Raw genomic sequence first — 22,993 nt, forward strand, 5'->3', positions numbered from 1 at the left:
TGTCTGGAGCAATCCGTCAGGGTAAGAGTGACAACAGGTCCACATGTCAAAATGGGGGAAATCTTAGCAAAAGGCTTAATGGTTATTCATGAGAATCCTGTTGTTGTATTTTTGAGTGTATCATGGGATCTCACCTGAAATCTGTGGCTTGCCCACAAACCTGTAACCTATGCTACTGTTGCCTATAGAGCTAGAAGGATGGATAACCAGGTGTGTAAATGTGTGAGGTGAGATAGATGGCCTGCAGTCCTATCCCAAATGGACACCTGATCCCTATGTACTTGTGGAGATCTGAGAGGATGTGATTGGTATATGAAACACGAATAAACTTCCACCTCCGGAGGGGTCAAAAAAATGTATTTTCGTTGTCGGCAGGATTCGAACCTGCGCGGGAAGATCCCAATGGATTTCTAGTCCATCGCCTTAACCACTCGGCCACGACAACTGTGACAGTAGAATTGTTTGTTAGAAGTGAAGGGCCCGGCAGGCATAGCCTACAGCAAACGATAATTTAATAACTGAAGGATAATGTAGTAAGTCACTATAATGCATTAACTTCATGAAATGTTCCCCTCATTCAGTTGTTATTAAGTACTGCTTTTTCTTATTTTCTTTGTCCAGCTCCAGAAGGTTGAGAGGGATAATTTACTAATTGTTATTTCACTGTGTGAAGTTGTTATTTCATCTTCTGATTATTACTGCAAAGCAGCATGACTCCTGCGCGAGAGGCGCTAAACAACTGTCAGAAGTGGGATTTGAACCCACGCCTCCAGGGGAGACTGCGACCTGAACGCAGCGCCTTAGACCGCTCGGCCATCCTGACTGCTGGACAGTAACTGGGTTTCGGGTTAAAGAGTAGAAGACCAGTAAATGACCAGTAAATAAAGACCAGTAAATGCACGATACTGACTTGCACTTTCAATAGTCATTTGTTTTTATCAATTACAAGCTCCAGTCATTGATTTAACCTCAATATGGCCTTCAATGGGAAACGCGTAGAAAATCGTCATTGATTGAGCGCTAAAGTGGCCTCAGAATATGGACATTCTGATATAAATGATCAAATTGCTCAGATAAGACCGAAAAGGTGTCTGGAAGTATCAGCAACCATCAGGGTAAGAGTGACAACAGGTCCACATGGGGGAAATCTTAACAAATGGCTTAATGGGTATTTGCAGCGCAATCTTGTTTTTATTTATTTTTAGGGTTTAACAAGGCAGCTCACCTGTGACCTGTGGCTTGACTTTAGATGCGGCGACTTCGATTATCCTGAAGACTATATTTTTGTTCTTCCCGCCAATACAATCCACTGACAACGACCGACGAGTTGTGCCTTCCGAGATGCCTTTTGTTATTTGCCTGTTTGGGAAATTGCGCGATTCTTGCAATTCTCTTTCAGCCTCTCATCAACTAGCTGTTTTTGCAGAATGTTACAAATACGATAGTTATTCACTAGTCATATTAACTAGGTGTTATTTCCATTACCGTAAGTCATTTATTTATCAACTGGTTTTCAACAAAGCAGCATGACATGCAGGCGCTAAAGAGTTGTCAGAAGTGGATGTCGAACACACGCCTCCAGGGGAGACTGCGACCTGAATGGCTTAATGGTTATTTTCAACGCAATCGTGTTTTTATTATATTTTTCGGGTTTAACAAGGCATCTCACCTATGACGTGTGGCTTGACTTTAGATGCGGCGAGTTCGATTACCCTGCAGACTATAAAAGTGTCTTCAGAATATGGCCATTTTGACATGAATATAAAAATCCCTCAGATAGGACCAAAAAAGTGTCTGGAGCAATCCGTCAGGGTAAGAGTGACAACAGGTCCACATGTCAAAATGGGGGAAATCTTAGCAAAAGGCTTAATGGTTATTCATGAGAATCCTGTTGTTGTATTTTTGAGTGTATCATGGGATCTCACCTGAAATCTGTGGCTTGCCCACAAACCTGTAACCTATGCTACTGTTGCCTATAGAGCTAGAAGGATGGATAACCAGGTGTGTAAATGTGTGAGGTGAGATAGATGGCCTGCAGTCCTATCCCAAATGGACACCTGATCCCTATGTACTTGTGGAGATCTGAGAGGATGTGATTGGTATATGAAACACGAATAAACTTCCACCTCCGGAGGGGTCAAAAAAATGTAATTTCGTTGTCGGCAGGATTCGAACCTGCACGGGAAGATCCCAATGGATTTCTAGTCCATCGCCTTAACCACTCGGCCACGACAACTGTGACAGTAGAATTGTTTGTTAGAAGTGAAGGGCCCGGCAGGCATAGCCTACAGCAAACGATAATTTAATAACTGAAGGATAATGTAGTAAGTCACTATAATGCATTAACTTCATGAAATGTTCCCCTCATTCAGTTGTTATTAAGTACTGCTTTTTCTTATTTTCTTTGTCCAGCTCCAGAAGGTTGAGAGGGATAATTTACTAATTGTTATTTCACTGTGTGAAGTTGTTATTTCATCTTCTGATTATTACTGCAAAGCAGCATGACTCCTGCGCGAGAGGCGCTAAACAACTGTCAGAAGTGGGATTTGAACCCACGCCTCCAGGGGAGACTGCGACCTGAACGCAGCGCCTTAGACCGCTCGGCCATCCTGACTGCTGGACAGTAACTGGGTTTCGGGTTAAAGAGTAGAAGACCAGTAAATGACCAGTAAATAAAGACCAGTAAATGCACGATACTGACTTGCACTTTCAATAGTCATTTGTTTTTATCAATTACAAGCTCCAGTCATTGATTTAACCTCAATATGGCCTTCAATGGGAAACGCGTAGAAAATCGTCATTGATTGAGCGCTAAAGTGGCCTCAGAATATGGACATTCTGATATAAATGATCAAATTGCTCAGATAAGACCGAAAAGGTGTCTGGAAGTATCAGCAACCATCAGGGTAAGAGTGACAACAGGTCCACATGGGGGAAATCTTAACAAATGGCTTAATGGGTATTTGCAGCGCAATCTTGTTTTTATTTATTTTTAGGGTTTAACAAGGCAGCTGACCTGTGACCTGTGGCTTGACTTTAGATGCGGCGACTTCGATTATCCTGAAGACTATATTTTTGTTCTTCCCGCCAATACAATCCACTGACAACGACCGACGAGTTGTGCCTTCCGAGATGCCTTTTGTTATTTGCCTGTTTGGGAAATTGCGCGATTCTTGCAATTCTCTTTCAGCCTCTCATCAACTAGCTGTTTTTGCAGAATGTTACAAATACGATAGTTATTCACTAGTCATATTAACTAGGTGTTATTTCCATTACCGTAAGTCATTTATTTATCAACTGGTTTTCAACAAAGCAGCATGACATGCAGGCGCTAAAGAGTTGTCAGAAGTGGATGTCGAACACACGCCTCCAGGGGAGACTGCGACCTGAATGGCTTAATGGTTATTTTCAACGCAATCGTGTTTTTATTATATTTTTCGGGTTTAACAAGGCATCTCACCTATGACGTGTGGCTTGACTTTAGATGCGGCGAGTTCGATTACCCTGCAGACTATAAAAGTGTCTTCAGAATATGGCCATTTTGACATGAATATAAAAATCCCTCAGATAGGACCAAAAAAGTGTCTGGAGCAATCCGTCAGGGTAAGAGTGACAACAGGTCCACATGTCAAAATGGGGGAAATCTTAGCAAAAGGCTTAATGGTTATTCATGAGAATCCTGTTGTTGTATTTTTGAGTGTATCATGGGATCTCACCTGAAATCTGTGGCTTGCCCACAAACCTGTAACCTATGCTACTGTTGCCTATAGAGCTAGAAGGATGGATAACCAGGTGTGTAAATGTGTGAGGTGAGATAGATGGCCTGCAGTCCTATCCCAAATGGACACCTGATCCCTATGTACTTGTGGAGATCTGAGAGGATGTGATTGGTATATGAAACACGAATAAACTTCCACCTCCGGAGGGGTCAAAAAAATGTATTTTCGTTGTCGGCAGGATTCGAACCTGCGCGGGAAGATCCCAATGGATTTCTAGTCCATCGCCTTAACCACTCGGCCACGACAACTGTGACAGTAGAATTGTTTGTTAGAAGTGAAGGGCCCGGCAGGCATAGCCTAGAGCAAAAGATAATTTAATAACTGAAGGATAATGTAGTAAGTCACTATAATGCATTAACTTCATGAAATGTTCCCCTCATTCAGTTGTTATTAAGTACTGCTTTTTCTTATTTTCTTTGTCCAGCTCCAGAAGGTTGAGAGGGATAATTTACTAATTGTTATTTCACTGTGTGAAGTTGTTATTTCATCTTCTGATTATTACTGCAAAGCAGCATGACTCCTGCGCGAGAGGCGCTAAACAACTGTCAGAAGTGGGATTTGAACCCACGCCTCCAGGGGAGACTGCGACCTGAACGCAGCGCCTTAGACCGCTCGGCCATCCTGACTGCTGGACAGTAACTGGGTTTCGGGTTAAAGAGTAGAAGACCAGTAAATGACCAGTAAATAAAGACCAGTAAATGCACGATACTGACTTGCACTTTCAATAGTCATTTGTTTTTATCAATTACAAGCTCCAGTCATTGATTTAACCTCAATATGGCCTTCAATGGGAAACGCGTAGAAAATCGTCATTGATTGAGCGCTAAAGTGGCCTCAGAATATGGACATTCTGATATAAATGATCAAATTGCTCAGATAAGACCGAAAAGGTGTCTGGAAGTATCAGCAACCATCAGGGTAAGAGTGACAACAGGTCCACATGGGGGAAATCTTAACAAATGGCTTAATGGGTATTTGCAGCGCAATCTTGTTTTTATTTATTTTTAGGGTTTAACAAGGCAGCTCACCTGTGACCTGTGGCTTGACTTTAGATGCGGCGACTTCGATTATCCTGAAGACTATATTTTTGTTCTTCCCGCCAATACAATCCACTGACAACGACCGACGAGTTGTGCCTTCCGAGATGCCTTTTGTTATTTGCCTGTTTGGGAAATTGCGCGATTCTTGCAATTCTCTTTCAGCCTCTCATCAACTAGCTGTTTTTGCAGAATGTTACAAATACGATAGTTATTCACTAGTCATATTAACTAGGTGTTATTTCCATTACCGTAAGTCATTTATTTATCAACTGGTTTTCAACAAAGCAGCATGACATGCAGGCGCTAAAGAGTTGTCAGAAGTGGATGTCGAACACACGCCTCCAGGGGAGACTGCGACCTGAATGGCTTAATGGTTATTTTCAACGCAATCGTGTTTTTATTATATTTTTCGGGTTTAACAAGGCATCTCACCTATGACGTGTGGCTTGACTTTAGATGCGGCGAGTTCGATTACCCTGCAGACTATAAAAGTGTCTTCAGAATATGGCCATTTTGACATGAATATAAAAATCCCTCAGATAGGACCAAAAAAGTGTCTGGAGCAATCCGTCAGGGTAAGAGTGACAACAGGTCCACATGTCAAAATGGGGGAAATCTTAGCAAAAGGCTTAATGGTTATTCATGAGAATCCTGTTGTTGTATTTTTGAGTGTATCATGGGATCTCACCTGAAATCTGTGGCTTGCCCACAAACCTGTAACCTATGCTACTGTTGCCTATAGAGCTAGAAGGATGGATAACCAGGTGTGTAAATGTGTGAGGTGAGATAGATGGCCTGCAGTCCTATCCCAAATGGACACCTGATCCCTATGTACTTGTGGAGATCTGAGAGGATGTGATTGGTATATGAAACACGAATAAACTTCCACCTCCGGAGGGGTCAAAAAATGTATTTTCGTTGTCGGCAGGATTCGAACCTGCGCGGGAAGATCCCAATGGATTTCTAGTCCATCGCCTTAACCACTCGGCCACGACAACTGTGACAGTCGAATTGTTTGTTAGAAGTGAAGGGCCCGGCAGGCATAGCCTAGAGCAAAAGATAATTTAATAACTGAAGGATAATGTAGTAAGTCACTATAATGCATTAACTTCATGAAATGTTCCCCTCATTCAGTTGTTATTAAGTACTGCTTTTTCTTATTTTCTTTGCACAGCTCCAGAAGGTTGAGAGGGTTAATTTACTAATTGTTATTTCACTGTGTGAAGTTGTTATTTCATCTTCTGATTATTACTGCAAAGCAGCATGACTCCTGCGCGAGAGGCGCTAAACAACTGTCAGAAGTGGGATTTGAACCCACGCCTCCAGGGGAGACTGCGACCTGAACGCAGCGCCTTAGACAGCTCAGGCCATCCTGACCTCCTGCTAAAATAATGGATCCCATCTGCTTCATAAATTTTTATGTCATCTTGTAATTGGACGTACGCGTTTGAAAATATATAAATTACAGTGTATCGGGTAAAAGTAGAAATTGACATAGTCTAGGCTACTAATAATTTCCCCTCGCTCAGCCAGCACCAAAGAAAGATACAAATATAAATTTTCCTCGTTTAGTCAGCCCGGTGTGCAGATACACCATCTCACCACTAAGAGTTGCTAAAGGAACATGGGAACTGGTCTTATAAACAATTAGCAAGCTCTTAACAAATATTTGTTCATTTTTGTTCATTTTTTTATTTCACCTTTATTTAAACAGGTTAAATAGTTGAGAACAAGTTCTCATTTACAACTGCGACCTGGCCAAGATAAAGCAAAGCAGTGCGACAAAAACAACAACACATTGTTACACATGGGATAAACAAACGTACAGTCAATAACACAATAGAAAAGTCTATATACAGTGTGTGCAAATGTAGTAAGATTAGGGAGGTAAAGGCAATTAATATGTCATAGAGGCGAAATAATTACAATTTAGCATTAACACTAGAGTGATAGATGTGCAGATGATGATCTGCTCTCATCCTTCTAGACCTATCGGCTGCCTTTGATACTGTGAACCATCAGATCCTCCTCTCCACCCTCTCCGAGCTGGGCATCTCCGGCGCGGCCCACGCTTGGATTGCGTCCTACCTGACAGGTCGCTCCTACCAGGTGGCGTGGCGAGAATCTGTCTCCGCACCACGTGCTCTCACCACTGGTGTCCCCCAGGGCTCTGTTCTAGGCCCTCTCCTATTCTCGCTATACACCAAGTCACTTGGCTCTGTCATATCCTCACATGGTCTCTCCTATCATTGCTATGCAGACGACACACAATTAATCTTCTCCTTTTCCCCCTCTGATAACCAGGTGGTGAATCGCATCTCTGCATGTCTGGCAGACATATCAGTGTGGATGACGGATCACCACCTCAAGCTGAACCTCGGCAAGACGGAGCTGCTCTTCCTCCCGGGGAAGGACTGCCCGTTCCATGATCTCGCCATCACGGTTGACAACTCCATTGTGTCCTCCTCCCAGAGTGCTAAGAACCTTGGCGTGATCCTGGACAACACCCTGTCGTTCTCAACTAACATCAAGGCGGTGACCCGTTCCTGTAGGTTCATGCTCTACAACATTCGCAGAGTACGACCCTGCCTCACGCAGGAAGCGGCGCAGGTCCTAATCCAGGCACTTGTCATCTCCCGTCTGGATTACTGCAACTCGCTGTTGGCTGGGCTCCCTGCCTGTGCCATTAAACCCCTACAACTCATCCAGAACGCCGCAGCCCGTCTGGTGTTCAACTTTCCCAAGTTCTCTCACGTCACCCCGCTCCTCCGCTCTCTCCACTGGCTTCCAGTTGAAGCTCGCATCCGCTACAAGACCATGGTGCTTGCCTACGGAGCTGTGAGGGGAACGGCACCTCCGTACCTTCAGGCTCTGATCAGGCCCTACACCCAAACAAGGGCACTGCGTTCATCCACCTCTGGCCTGCTCGCCTCCCTACCTCTGAGGAAGTACAGTTCCCGCTCAGCCCAGTCAAAACTGTTCGCTGCTCTGGCACCCCAATGGTGGAACAAACTCCCTCACGACGCCAGGTCAGCGGAGTCAATCACCACCTTCCGGAGACACCTGAAACCCCACCTCTTTAAGGAATACCTAGGATAGGATAAAGTAATCCTTCTAACCCCCCCCCCCTTAAAAGAGTTAGATGCACTATTGTAAAGTGGTTGTTCCACTGGATATCATAAGGTGAATGCACCAATTTGTAAGTCGCTCTGGATAAGAGCGTCTGCTAAATGACTTAAATGTAAAATGTAAATGTGCAAGTAGAGATACTGGGGTGCAAAAGAGCAAAAATAAATAAATAACAATATAGGCATGAGGTAGTTGGGTGTGCTATTTACAGATGGGCTGTGTTCAGGTAAAGTGATCGGTAAGCTGCTCTGACAGCTGATGCTTAAAGTTAGAGAGGGAGCTAAAAGTCTCCAGCTTCAGTGATTTTTGCAATTCGTTCGTTCCAGTCATTGGCAGCAGAGAACTGGTTGATAAATAACACTGATTGGTGTTTATATAGTCGTATTAATTACCGCTATTTTACCTTTCCGTTTTTGTGAACAAGTATGATCATTAGGCCTGTCCTTAAGATCAAATATCTATTTAAAAACTCTAATCAAACTGAAATAATCACTTAAACTGTCAAACATTTCGATTTTAAATTGCGCGCGTGTGTTTGTGTGTGTATTGTGGGGGGGGGGGGGGGGGGGGGGTGCGCTGTCACGGATTACATGACGCAGAATATGGCCTCCTGACTTGATTCCGTCCTCTTGACAGTCGACAGCAGTGTCTTCTAGCTCTGTTGCTACCCAAAAACGGCCACACCGAATAACGGATCATGGTGGGTAAGACAGCGTACAGTCGGTTAATAAGGACGACAGGAATAGTCTATAACCATTAAACTGTGTTTTTATATTATTATGGTTTGATAATATTATATTAGGATATGCTTTGGAGCTATAGCCGAATCGTAGCTTTGTGTTGTCATCTTTCAGCAACACTGATTATATATGGTTTGATGCATTCGCATATCCCACGCAGTTACACAGTCCTCCCATTTATATGTAGATTCTCGTTTTATGCCGCGATGTAGTTAAATCAGCGTTATCCGTGTAGGCAACAAATATGATGACTTAAATTGAAAGTACATCGTGTGCTTTTTGTGTTTACGGTCCTGCAGTGTATGTGTCTACCTGCGGCTCGGCCATTGCTGAATTCCCGCTCTCCTCCATCCCGAAGTGTGCACTTGTTTACTCGTTTACTCTCTGCGTAGGGATATATCAAACACACACTTTCGCTATATGCCCATGCATTCTACCATATTTACCCGAGAGATCACACGCAGTGGTTTTTAATCCTTGAAAAATAAATCATCACTCGTTTTTTAACACGACGCGTTTCTTGTCTGTATGGCCAATCTCACAAGTGGAAACGGCTCGTGCAGAACTGCCTTTGACATTACCACCACAAGTTGACATATGACAGTTATAGTACAGTGTGTAAGCTATAGGACTATTCTATGGTAGGGACGGGTACCCTAGCTGAAGTCCCTATAGGCCGTTTTGATATGAAGTACCGATATAAGCCTTGTAGAGGGTTCAGGTGCCCGACAGAAGCTGTTCTCTCTTTCTGTTTGTGTTATTTACAAATAACTAGTCAGATACGTGTGTGTGATTAGACCAAGCATATGTGACTCTGGCCACAAATGACAACTATGCCAAAGGAGCGATGGTTCTGGGGAGGTCGCTACTCAACCATAACACAACCAAACAACTGGTGGTTCTGATTGGACCACAGGTAGCAGAGCCCTGCAGGTAACACATACACACGCTTGCACTCATGTATATATATATATATATATATATATATATATATATATATATATATACACACACACACACACCGTGATCTATGTTCAGTGTTTGACACACCCATGGCCTTGTCTCTGTTAGTTTTGTATCGGCCAAGCCTGAGTACACCTGAGCAGGAAACAATAGAATATCTCATGATAAGCTGTAGACCACACTATCTACCTAGATAGTGTTCATCTGTATTTTTCGTAGTTGTCTACACACCACCACGGACCGATGCTGGCACTAAAACGGCACTCAATGAGCTATATACCACCATAAGCAAACAGGAAAACGCTCATCCAAAGGTGGCGCTTTAATGCAGGGAAACTTTAATCAGTTTTACCTAAATTCTATCAGCATGTTAAATGTGCAACCAGAGGGGGAAAAAACTCTAGACCACCTTTACTCCACACACAGAGACGTGTACAAAGCTCTCCCTCGCCCTCCATTTGGCAAATCTGACCATAATTCTAGCCTCCTGATTCCTGCTTACAAGCTAAAATTTATGCACGAAGCACCAGTGACTCGGTCAATAAAAAAGTGGTCAGATGAAGCAGATGCTAAACTACAGGACTGTTTTGCTATCACAGACTGGAACATGTTCCGGGATTCTTGAGGAGTACACCACATCAGTCACTTGCTTCATCAATAAGTGCATCGATGACATCATCCCCACAGTGACTGTTCGCACATACCCCAACCAGAAGCCATGGATTAGAGGCAACATTCGCACTGAGCTAAAGGGTAGAGCTGCTGCTTTCAAGGAGCGAGACTCTAACCCGGAAGCTTATAAGAAATCCTGCTATGCCCCCCGACGAACCATCAAACAGGCAAAATGTCAGTACAGGACTAAGATCGAATCGTACTACATTGGCTCCGACGCTCGTCGGATGTGGCAGGGCTTGCAAATTATTACAGACTACAAAGGGAAGCACAGCCGAGAGCTGCCCAGTGACACGAGCCTACCAGACGAGCTAAATAACTTCTATGCTCGCTTCGAGGCAAGGAACACTGAAAAATGCATGATAGCATCAGCTGTTCCAGACGACTGTGAGTAAGACCTTTAAACAGGTCAACATTCACAAGGCCACCGGGTCAGACGGATTACCAGGACATGTACTCCGAGCATGCACTGACCAACTGGCAAGTGTCTTCACTGACATTTTCAACCTCTCCCTGTCTGAGTCTGTAATACCAACATGTTTCAAGTAGACCACCATAGTCCCTGTGCCCAAGAACACTAAGGTAGCCTGCCTAAATGACAACAGACCCGTAGCACTCACGTCTGTAGCCATGAAATGCTTTAAAAGGCTGGTCAGGGCTCACATCAACACCATTATCCCAGAAACCCTAGACCCATCCAATTTGCGTACCTCCCCAACAGATCCACAGATGATGCAATCTCTATTGCACTCCACACTGCCCTTTCACACCTGGACAAAAGGAACACCTATGTGAGAATGCTATTCATTGACTACAGCTCAGCATTCAACACCATAGTGCCCTCAAAGCTCATCACTAAGCTAAGGACCCTGGGACTAAACACCTCCCTCTGCAACTGGATCCTGGACTTCCTGACAGGCCGCCCCCAGGTGATAAGGGCAGGTAACAACACATCTGCCATGCTGATCCTCAACACAGGAGCTCCTCAGGTGTGCGTGCTCAGTCCCCTCCTGTACTCCCTGTTCACTCATGACTGCACGGCCAGGCACGACTACAACACCATCTTTAAGTTTGCCGATGACACAACAGTGGTCGGCCTGATTAACGACAACGATGAGAGTCTATACGGTGGAGGTCAGAGACCTGGTCGTGTGGTGCCAGGACAACAACCTCTCCCTCAACATGATCAAGACAAAGGAGATGATTGTGGACCACAGGAAAAGCAGGACCAAGCACGCCCCCATTCTCACAGACGGAGCAGGTTGAGAGCTTCAAGTTCCTTGGCGTCCACATCACCAACAAACTAACATGGTCCAAGCACACCAAGACAGTCGTGAAGAGGGCACGACAAAACCTATTCCCCCTCAGGAGACTGAAAAGATTTGGCATGGGTCCTTAGATCCTCAAGGTTTTACAGCTGCACCATTGAGAGCATCCTGACGGGTTGCATCACTGCCTGGTATGGCAACTGCTCGGCCTCCGACCGCAAGGCACTACAGAGGGTAGTGCGTACGGCCCAGTACATCACCAGGACCAAGCTTCCTGCCATCCAGGACCTCTATACCAGGCAGTGTCAGAGGAAGGCCCTAAAAATTGTCAAAGACTCCAGCCACCCTAGTCATAGACTGTTTTCTCTGCTACCGCACGGCAAGCAGTACCGGAGCGCCATGTCTAGGTCCAAGAGGTTTCTAAACAGCTTCTACCCCCAAGCCATGAAAATCCTGAACATCTAATCAAATGGCTACCCAGACTATTTGCATTGCTCCCCCCCCCCCCCCCCCTTCTACGCTGCTGCTACTCTCTGTTATTATCTATGTCATAGTCACTTTAATAACACTACCTAAATGTACAGATTACCTCAATTACCTCGACCCCGGTGCCCCCGCACATTGACTCTGTACCGGTACCCCCTGTATATAGCCCCGCTATTGTTATTTTACTGCTGCTCTTTAATTATTTGTTATTTTTATCTCTTACTTTGTTTAGGTATTTTCTTAAAACTGCATTGTTGGTTAAGGGCTTGTAAGTAAGCATTTCACTGTAAGGTCTACACCTGTTGTATTCAATGCATATGACAAATAAAATTTGATTTGATATTGATTTGATTTACAACCTCTGGTGTGTGTGTGTTTGTAGGTACGGTCATGAGGCTAAGGTGGTCCACTTCCTGGGGAAGGTGAAGCCGTGGAGCTACTCCTATGACACCCAGACTGGGAAGGTCAAAGGTCACACCCTGACCCCTGGCTCGGGTGACCTGCACCCTGACTTCCTGGTTCAGTGGTGGAACCTCTACTCCTCTGGGGTCCTACCTACTCTCAGAGACTCATATGGAGAAACACTGTTCTGCTCCGGCTGCACTGAGGTACTGTGTGTGTGTGTGTGTGTGTGTGTGTGTGTGTGTGTGTGTGTGTGTGTGTGTGTGTGTGTGTGTGTGTGTGTGTGTGTGTGTGTGTGTGTGTGTGTGTGTGTGTGTGTGTGTGTGTCTCATAGCGTGTGTACTTCTTCTTAAGATCTCCAGTACTGACAATGGTTTCTGAATCTTGAAAGATGTATAACAAGACTTGTGAGATGTTCAGGGCTTTCGGAATGTATTCACACAGCTTGACTTTTTCCACATTTTGTTGTTACAGCCTGAATTTAAAATGGATTCATTTGAGATTGTGTCAAATGAATCCTAAATAAGTTCAAGAGTAAAAATGTGCTTAACAAGTCACATAATAAGTTGCATTGACTCACTCTATGTCTTAACATGATTTCTGAATGACTACCTCATCGCTATACCCCACACATACATTATCTGTAAGGTCCCTCAGTCAAGCAGTGAATTTCAAACAGATTCAACCACAAAAAACAGGGAGGTTTTCCAATGCCCCGCAAAGAAGGGCACCTATCGGTAGATGGGTAAAAATAAAAAAGCAGACATTGAATATCCCTTTAAGCATGGTGAAGTTATTAATTACACTTTGGACGGTGTATCAATATACCCAGTCACTACAAAGATGCAGGCGTCCTTCCTAACTCAGTTGCCGGAGAGGTAGGAAACTGCTCAGGAATTTCACCATGAGGCCAATGTGGACTTTAAAACAGTTAGAGTTTAATGACTGTGATAGGAGGAAACTGAGGATGGATCAATAACATTGTAGTTACTCCACAATACTAACCTAATGTACAATGTGAAAAGAAGGAAGCCTGTACAGAATACAAAATATTCCAAAACATGCATTCTGTTTGCAATAAGGGAATAAAGTAAAACTGCAAAACATGTGGCAAAGAAATTAACTTTGTCCTTTGTCCACAAAGCGTTATGTTTGGGGAAAATCCAACACATCACTGAGTACCACTCGTCATATTTTCAAGCATGGTGGTGGCTGCATCATGTTATGGGTATGCTTGTCATCAGCAAAGACTAGGGAGTTTTTTAGGATCAAAAGAAACTGAATAAATCTCAGCACAGGAAACATCCTTTAGGAGAAACCTGGTTCAGTCTGCTTGGGATACAAATTCACCTTTCAGCAGGACAATAACCTAAAACACAAGGTCAAATGTACACTGGAGTTGCTTACCAAGACAATATTGAATTTTCCTGAGTGGCCTAGTTCGACAGTTTTGACTTAAATTGGCTTGAAAATCAATGGCAAGACTTGGAAATGGCTGTCTAGCAATGATCAACAATCAACTTGACAGAGCTTAAAAAATAACACAAATACAATAATGTACAATCAAGGTGTGCAAAGCTCTTAGAGACTTTTCCAGAAAGACTCACAGCTGTAATCACTGCCAAAGTTGATTCTAACACGCATTGACTGAGGTGTATAGAACTTACTTGTGTAAATTTAAATATTTCTCCATTTCATTTTGTCATTATGGGGTATGGTGTGTAGATGGGTGAGAGAAACAAATCTATTTAATCCATTTTGAATTTAGGATGTAACACTACCAAATGTGGAGTAAGGCAAGGGCTATGCATACTTTCTTAAGGCACTGTATGTGTTTTGAAGGGACTGTTGAAGGACAGTTTGTGTATGTGAGTACAGTGTGTTCACAGTGGAATCGTACAGTAGTTTAAGTACAGTATTTGCTGGTTTCAGTCGCTGATGATGATGGTGTGTGTGTGTGTGTGTTGACCCTCTGTAGTGGCAAGTCATTGACATGGTAACCTCTCTCCCTGTCTCTCATGGATACTTTAAACAGACCCCGGCTCCTGCCCTTAGTTCTGTTTCTCTGTAGAGGAAGCTGCTGATTGGTCAATGCTTTGGGTTGAGGGGAAATGCTTCATGGCTGTCACCGTCGCCCTTGTATTAGTGAGTATTTCTCCATGTCTCAGAATGCTCATCTTGCTTGCCTCCCCTGTCTCTCCCTCCACCCCCTATAGGAGGAGGTCTGTGACAGTGTGGTTGAGATCATCCTCCCCCCGCCTCCCCGTCAGGCGCCCCAGGTGTCCAGTGAGGAGAGGAGGCAGCGATGGGAGGCGGGCCAGGCGGACTACATGGGAGCCGACTCCTTCGAAAGCATCCAGAGGAAACTGGACTGCTTCCTCAAGTAGAGGGTCAGAGGAGGGATGACGGACGGAAAGGGCATCTATTGGCAGGCCTGAGATGCGTCAGTCAGGGCGGGGATCAACTGGCATTCGACCAATCAGAAGAGAAAGCGGTAGAGCATGACGTATTGAAAAACAGTCCCATCCTGGGCCTCTCTCTCTCTCGGTTTTTCTCTCTCGTGTGTGTGCGTGCGTGTTTGTGTGTTCGTGTGGCCTGGTCCTGCAGAAATAAACCCTGCAGAGACTGGGCCATTCAGTGTTTGAACACCAGTTTACTACACTATGCAGCCCCCATACCACCACCTCAGTGCAGAAGCCTTGGTCAGTAAGTAATAACCTCACTGTGACTCTGCCTCACCAAGTCCCATCCAGACCCCATGACTCTAACAGCTCTAACCCAGTTACTCAGTCAAGCCTGATAATGATAGAGATAGGGCAGTCGTGCTTTTACTCTGTAAAGTATTCAGAGATGCGTGGGTATGAAGTATTTCCCTCTATAAAATGGAAGAACTGTTATTTAGTTTATTAAAGTTTGCATCCCAGCGGTTATTTTTGTTCTCCATATGCGTGTTGTGCATGCATGCTTGTTTCTTTATATTATGATTATTGTGAAGGAAGCTCGTTTCTAAAGTGGAAAACCCACCGTAGCACTTGTCATTTTGCCATGTCCTGTTTGTTGTCATCACTTCCTGTTGGGTTTCATCACTTCCTGTGTAGTCTGACCAGTTGCCTTACCACCGTCAAAGACTCTTATTACACAACTAGGCCTATTCTAGTTGTCGCCGTTCACAGTTTACAGAAAACACTTCTCTGCTGCTGCCAAACTCCCCTCCCCTCCACCTCTACTCATTCAACCCTCCTACAGACTTACCTCTACACTCCCCCAGCTCCACTCTACTCATTCAACCCTCCTACAGACTTACCTCCACGCTCCTCCAGCTCCACTCTACTCATTCAACCCTCCAACAGACTTACCTCTACGCTCCTCCAGCTCCACTCTACTCATTCAACCCTCCTACAGACTTACCTCTACGCTCCCCCAGCTCCACTCTACTCATTCAACCCTCCAACAGACTTACCTCCACGCTCCTCCAGCTCCACTCTACTCATTCAACCCTCCTACAGACTTACCTCTACGCTCCACTCTACTCATTCAAACCTCCAACAAACTTACCTCTACGCTCCACTCTACTCCATTCAACCCTCCTACAGACTTACCTCTACACTCCCCCAGCTCCACTCTACTCATTCAAGTCTCCTACAGACTTACCTCCACGCTCCCCCAGCTCCACTCTACTCATTCAAACCTCCAACAGACTTACCTCTACGCTCCACTCTACTCCATTCAACCCTCCTACAGACTTACCTCTACGCTCCCCCAGCTCCACTCTACTCATTCAACCCTCCAACAGACTTACCTCTACGCTCCCCCAGCTCCACTCTACTCATTCAACCCTCCAACAGACTTACCTCTACGCTCCCCCAGCTCCACTCTACTCATTCAACTCTCCTACAGACTTACCTCCACGCTCCCCCAGCTTCACTCTACTCATTCAACCCTCCAACAGACTTACCTCTACGCTCCACCAGCTCCACTCTACTCATTCAACCCTCCTACAGACTTACCTCTACGCTCCCCCAGCTCCACTCTACTCATTCAACCCTCCAACAGACTTACCTCCACGCTCCTCCAGCTCCACTCTACTCATTCAACCCTCCTACAGACTTACCTCTACGCTCCACTCTACTCATTCAAACCTCCAACAAACTTACCTCTACGCTCCACTCTACTCCATTCAACCCTCCTACAGACTTACCTCTACACTCCCCCAGCTCCACTCTACTCATTCAAGTCTCCTACAGACTTACCTCCACGCTCCCCCAGCTCCACTCTACTCATTCAAACCTCCAACAGACTTACCTCTACGCTCCACTCTACTCCATTCAACCCTCCTACAGACTTACCTCTACGCTCCCCCAGCTCCACTCTACTCATTCAACCCTCCAACAGACTTACCTCTACGCTCCCCCAGCTCCACTCTACTCATTCAACCCTCCAACAGACTTACCTCTACGCTCCCCCAGCTCCACTCTACTCATTCAACTCTCCTACAGACTTACCTCCACGCTCCCCCAGCTTCACTCTACTCATTCAACCCTCCAACAGACTTACCTCTACGCTCCACCAGCTCCACTCTACTCATTCAACCCTCCTACAGACTTACCTCTACGCTCCCCCAGCTCCACTCTACTCATTCAACCCTCCAACAGACTTACCTCTACGCTCCACTCTACTCATTCAACCCTCCTACAGACTTACCTCTACACTCCCCCAGCTCCACTCTACTCATTCAAACCTCCAACAGACTTCCCTCTGCGCTCCACTCTACTCATTCAACCCTCCTACAGACTTACCTCCACGCTCCTCCAGCTCCACTCTACTCATTCAACCCTCCTACAGACTTACCTCTACGCTCCACTCTACTCATTCAAACCTCCAACAGACTTACCTCTACGCTCCACTCTACTCCATTCAACCCTCCTACAGACTTACCTCTACACTCCCCCAGCTCCACTCTACTCATTCAACTCTCCTACAGACTTACCTCCACGCTCCCCCAGCTCCACTCTACTCATTCAAACCTCCAACAGACTTACCTCTACGCTCCCCCAGCTTCACTCTACTCATTCAACCCTCCTACGGACTTACCTCTACACTCCCCCAGCTCCACTCTACTCATTCAACTCTCCTACAGACTTACCTCCACGCTCCCCCAGCTCCACTCTACTCATTCAACCCTCCTACAGACTTACCTCTACGCTCCCCCAGCTTCACTCTACTCATTTAACCCTCCAACAGACTTACCTCTACGCTCCCCCAGCTTCACTCTACTCATTCAACCCTCCAACAGACTTACCTCTACGCTCCCCCAGCTCCACTCTACTCATTCAACCCTCCAACACACTTACCTCTACGCTCCCCCAGCTTCACTCTACTCATTCAACCCTCCAACACACTTACCTCTACGCTCCCCCAGCTCCACTCTACTCATTCAACTCTCCTACAGACTTACCTCTACGCTCCCCCAGCTCCACTCTACTCATTCAACCCTCCAACAGACTTACCTCTACGCTCCCCCAGCTCCACTCTACTCATTCAACTCTCCTACAGACTTACCTCCACGCTCCCCCAGCTCCACTCTACTCATTCAAACCTCCAACAGACTTACCTCTACGCTCCCCCAGCTTCACTCTACTCATTCAACCCTCCAACAGACTTACCTCTACGCTCCACTCTACTCCATTCAACCCTCCTACAGACTTACCTCTACACTCCCCCAGCTCCACTCTACTCATTCAACCCTCCAACAGACTTACCTCTACGCTCCACTCTACTCCATTCAAACCTCCTACAGACTTACCTCTACACTCCCCCAGCTCCACTCTACTCATTCAACTCTCCTACAGACTTACCTCTACGCTCCCCCAGCTTCACTCTACTCATTCAACCCTCCGACAGACTTACCTCTACGCTCCCCCAGCTCCACTCTACTCATTCAACTGTCCTACAGACTTACCTCTACGCTCCCCCAGCTCCACTCTACTCATTCAACCCTCCAACAGACTTACCTCTACGCTCCCCCAGCTCCACTCTACTCATTCAACTCTCCTACAGACTTACCTCCACTCTCCCCCAGCTCCACTCTACTCATTCAAACCTCCAACAGACTTACCTCTACGCTCCCCCAGCTTCACTCTACTCATTCAACCCTCCAACAGACTTACCTCTACGCTCCCCCAGCTCCACTCTACTCATTCAACTCTCCTACAGACTTACCTCTACGCTCCCCCAGCTTCACTCTACTCATTCAACCCTCCAACAGACTTACCTCTACGCTCCCCCAGCTCCACTCTACTCATTCAACCCTCCAACAGACTTACCTCTACGCTCCACTCTACTCCATTCAACCCTCCTACAGACTTACCTCTACACTCCCCCAGCTCCACTCTACTCATTCAACTCTCCTACAGACATACCTCTACGCTCCACTCTACTCCATTCAACCCTCCTACAGACTTACCTCTACACTCCCCCAGCTCCACTCTACTCATTCAACCCTCCTACAGACTTACCTCTACGCTCCTCCAGCTCCACTCTACTTCATTCAACCCTCCTACAGACTTACCTCTACGCTCCCCCAGCTTCATTCTACTCATTCAACCCTCCTACAGACTTACCTCTACGCTCCCCCAGCTCCACTCTACTCATTCAACTCTCCAACAGACTTACCTCTACGCTCCCCCAGCTTCACTCTACTCATTCAACCCTCCAACAGACTTACCTCTACACTCCCCCAGCATCACTCTACTCATTCAACCCTCCAACAGACTTACCTCTACGCTCCCCCAGCTCCACTCTACTCATTCAACCCTCCAACAGACTTACCTCCACGCTCCTCCAGCTCCACTCTACTCATTCAACCCTCCAACAGACTTACCTCTACGCTCCCCCAGCTCCACTCTACTCATTCAACTCTCCTACAGACTTACCTCCACGCTCCCCCAGCTCCACTCTACTCATTCAAACCTCCAACAGACTTACCTCTACGCTCCCCCAGCTTCACTCTACTCATTCAACCCTCCAACAGACTTACCTCTACGCTCCACTCTACTCCATTCAACCCTCCTACAGACTTACCTCTACACTCCCCCAGCTCCACTCTACTCATTCAACCCTCCAACAGACTTACCTCTACGCTCCACTCTACTCCATTCAAACCTCCTACAGACTTACCTCTACACTCCCCCAGCTCCACTCTACTCATTCAACTCTCCTACAGACTTACCTCTACGCTCCCCCAGCTTCACTCTACTCATTCAACCCTCCTACAGACTTACCTCTACGCTCCCCCAGCTCCACTCTACTCATTCAACTGTCCTACAGACTTACCTCTACACTCCCCTAGCTCCACTCTACTCATTCAACCCTCCAACAGACTTACCTCTACGCTCCCCCAGCTCCACTCTACTCATTCAACTCTCCTACAGACTTACCTCTACGCTCCCCCAGCTTCACTCTACTCATTCAACCCTCCAACAGACTTACCTCTACGCTTCCCCCAGCTCCACTCTACTCATTCAACCCTCCAACAGACTTACCTCTACGCTCCACTCTACTCCATTCAACCCTCCTACAGACTTACCTCTACACTCCCCCAGCTCCACTCTACTCATTCAACTCTCCTACAGACTTACCTCTACGCTCCTCCAGCTCCACTCTACTTCATTCAACCCTCCTACAGACTTACCTCTACGCTCCCCCAGCTTCATTCTACTCATTCAACCCTCCTACAGACTTACCTCTACGCTCCCCCAGCTCCACTCTACTCATTCAACTCTCCAACAGACTTACCTCTACGCTCCCCCAGCTTCACTCTACTCATTCAACCCTCCAACAGACTTACCTCTACACTCCCCCAGCTTCACTCTACTCATTCAACCCTCCAACAGACTTACCTCTACGCTCCCCCAGCTCCACTCTACTCATTCAACCCTCCAACAGACTTACCTCCACGCTCCTCCAGCTCCACTCTACTCATTCAACCCTCCAACAGACTTACCTCTACGCTCCACTCTACTCATTCAACCCTCCAACAGACTTACCTCTACGCTCCACTCTACTCCATTCAACCCTCCTACAGACTTACCTCTACACTCCCCCAGCTCCACTCTACTCATTCAACTCTCCTACAGACTTACCTCTACGCTCCACTCTACGCCATTCAACCCTCCTACAGACTTACCTCTACACTCCCCCAGCTCCACTCTACTCATTCAACTCTCCTACAGACTTACCTCTACGCTCCACTCTATTCATTCAACTCTCCTACAGACTTACCTCTACGCTCCCCCAGCTCCACTCTACTCATTCAACCCTCCTACAGACTTACCTCCACGCTCCCCCAGCTTCACTCTACTCATTCAACCCTCCTACAGACTTACCTCTACGCTCCCCCAGCTCCACTCTACTCATTCAACCCTCCAACAGACTTACCTCTACGCTCCACTCTACTCATTCAACCCTCCAACAGACTTACCTCTACGCTCCCCCAGCTCCACTCTACTCATTCAACCCTCCAACAGACTTACCTCTACGCTCCCCCAGCTCCACTCTACCCATTCAACCCTCCAACAGACTTACCTCCACGCTCCTCCAGCTCCACTCTACTCATTCAACCCTCCTACAGACTTACCTCTACACTCCCCTAGCTCCACTCTACTCCACCCTTCTCTACCCTCAACTTGACACCCCCCATCTCCAACTCAACTCACCCCTCCTACAGCCCCACCTTGTCAACCCCCCCCCCTCCACCACCCTCCAACATCACCACCCTGATGTCTCTTCCTCTCCCAGAAGTGTGTACCTTCATCCCACCTTGTGGATTTAAAAGGAATGGACTGGTGTGAGGAAAATCATATCAGATATTATTTTGACATGGTGAAAACTCAAGTCCATGATTAATCCAATGCTTTCACATCCATGAAGAGGACAGAGTGAGCAGGTCAAGTGCACACGGGGGCATAAGGCCAGTAGGGAATCCTAACACACACACAGCCTAAAATGATCTATTAAGTAATGGGATGTAATAGTTTTGTGGTCCCTCAACACACCCACAAACGGCTCTATAGAGACGTTTCCAAACACTGTGAAACCTTGTGTGTTCTGAACACACCCCGGTAGTTCTCACTGTTTCTGTTCTCTGTAGACACCTAGTAAAGGACTGGTGAAGAAGTCTCCATCTGTCTTTTATTCTAGCTATGTGGCTACTACAAATACCACCTAACTACTAGTACTACTGAACTGTATTTGTGTGTGTGATTGTCTGGGTGTGTGTGTGTGATTGTCTGTGTGTGTGTGTGTGTGTGTGAAATCATAACAAAAGGTTGTGATTTTAAGTGCTCTCTGTTTCAGACCTGGGATAAATATAGTTTTTAACTGCTTTGTGGAAAGTAAAAATCTTTCCGGGGGCTACTTAGCTACTTTGGAGGTGACTACAACTATTGGAATACAGATTCCAAAAACGGACCACTTCTTAAACCCAAATACAGACCTCAGAAAGTTACTATCCAAACTATTTGAGTACCTACTTTTGTTACCTATTTGAATATGGATCTGAGAAAGCAACTTTTTTTTACAAATATTTGAATACAGATCTCAGGAAGTGAGTACTTTTCTGAAACTATTGGATTAGCAGCCTTCAACTAATGGCAGGGCTTTATCTGGAACTGCATGTTGAAGATAGAAATAGAATGAATAGAGCACACACACACACTCCTATACTATTCCAATCTACCTGACAGCATATTGGATCTACACAATACATTTCTATCAGAAACATTTTGTAAATGTCCATTCTCCTGAATGTCCATTGCCACAGGTGTACATAATCAAGTGTAACCAATGATATTTTGTACAGAGAAGTATAAATAAATTGTGATGCTCAACTACTGTATGACTCCTTAAACATGCCACTGAAGAGATTGAAAGCTGCAATTAATTTTACGATACCTGAACATACTGCAGAGCAATTCAAAGCCATTTTTCAAACATTGTAAGCAGCAAGTTGGATCCTTAGCCAAAACAACTTCTAAACACACACGTCTACCATCTTTAAAGGGATAGTTTACTCAGAATACAAACTAACTTGATTTTCAACCTACCTTGTCTATAGTTGATTCAAGAAGGCAGTTTTGGGATATTTAGTTTCCTTTCAACACTTAATAGCCATATTTTGTTACTGTTAGCGTTCTCTGAACACAACATTGAACTGTTCTTGTTCCTGTGTAATAAAACAAATTACCATTTGGAGCAACGTTTTATTAGCATGGTTTGACATATTACTTTGGTAATCACATTTGAATTGGATAGCAATGAGCTGAGAGTTTTTAACTACTGTACACGAGGAATAGTGACCGTTCCTTATTCCACTTATGTAATAACTCCATTTATTATGCAATTATAAAGCAATTTCCAAAGTCCTATGTAACAACAATATTGCTATTGTAATACTCAAAGTTACAACACATGTATAAGAACTTGATGTCACTCATTATGAAAATATATTTGTTAGT

General features: G+C 45.5%; 1 protein-coding gene and 8 non-coding genes across 11 annotated transcripts; 1 reads left to right on the forward strand and 8 right to left on the reverse strand.

The window, feature by feature from the left end:
- Positions 1-363: 363 nt before the first annotated feature.
- On the reverse strand, positions 364-445 carry trnas-aga (transfer RNA serine (anticodon AGA)). Its single transcript has one exon. It is a non-coding gene; the product is annotated as a tRNA-Ser (tRNA).
- Positions 446-740: 295 nt separating this feature from the next.
- On the reverse strand, positions 741-823 carry trnal-cag (transfer RNA leucine (anticodon CAG)). The gene has a single exon. It is a non-coding gene; the product is annotated as a tRNA-Leu (tRNA).
- A 1,331-nt stretch (positions 824-2,154) lies between these two features.
- trnas-aga (transfer RNA serine (anticodon AGA)) lies at positions 2,155-2,236 on the reverse strand. The gene has a single exon. It is a non-coding gene; the product is annotated as a tRNA-Ser (tRNA).
- A 295-nt stretch (positions 2,237-2,531) lies between these two features.
- Positions 2,532-2,614, reverse strand: trnal-cag (transfer RNA leucine (anticodon CAG)). The gene has a single exon. It is a non-coding gene; the product is annotated as a tRNA-Leu (tRNA).
- Positions 2,615-3,945: 1,331 nt separating this feature from the next.
- trnas-aga (transfer RNA serine (anticodon AGA)) lies at positions 3,946-4,027 on the reverse strand. The gene has a single exon. It is a non-coding gene; the product is annotated as a tRNA-Ser (tRNA).
- Positions 4,028-4,322: 295 nt separating this feature from the next.
- On the reverse strand, positions 4,323-4,405 carry trnal-cag (transfer RNA leucine (anticodon CAG)). The gene has a single exon. It is a non-coding gene; the product is annotated as a tRNA-Leu (tRNA).
- Positions 4,406-5,735: 1,330 nt separating this feature from the next.
- trnas-aga (transfer RNA serine (anticodon AGA)) lies at positions 5,736-5,817 on the reverse strand. Its single transcript has one exon. It is a non-coding gene; the product is annotated as a tRNA-Ser (tRNA).
- A 295-nt stretch (positions 5,818-6,112) lies between these two features.
- trnal-cag (transfer RNA leucine (anticodon CAG)) lies at positions 6,113-6,196 on the reverse strand. Its single transcript has one exon. It is a non-coding gene; the product is annotated as a tRNA-Leu (tRNA).
- A 2,372-nt stretch (positions 6,197-8,568) lies between these two features.
- On the forward strand, positions 8,569-15,409 carry LOC139566338 (glycogenin-1-like). 3 transcript variants are annotated; one of them, XM_071387453.1, is made up of 4 exons: positions 8,569-8,648; positions 9,486-9,621; positions 12,460-12,685; positions 14,696-15,409. In XM_071387453.1, the coding sequence occupies exons 2-4, from the start codon at positions 9,536-9,538 to the stop codon at positions 14,864-14,866; spliced, it is 483 nt and encodes a 160-aa protein (XP_071243554.1). In that variant the 5' UTR covers positions 8,569-8,648; positions 9,486-9,535; the 3' UTR covers positions 14,867-15,409. The 3 variants fall into 3 exon arrangements, with proteins under 3 accessions (XP_071243554.1, XP_071243556.1, XP_071243555.1); XM_071387455.1 differs by lacking the exon at positions 14,696-15,409 and adding an exon at positions 14,458-14,565; XM_071387454.1 differs by lacking the exon at positions 8,569-8,648 and having other exon boundaries at positions 8,670-9,621.
- Positions 15,410-22,993: the final 7,584 nt, after the last annotated feature.

Source organism: Salvelinus alpinus, chromosome 38 (genome assembly GCF_045679555.1).
Source record: "Salvelinus alpinus chromosome 38, SLU_Salpinus.1, whole genome shotgun sequence".
Taxonomy (NCBI): Eukaryota; Metazoa; Chordata; class Actinopteri; order Salmoniformes; family Salmonidae; genus Salvelinus; species Salvelinus alpinus.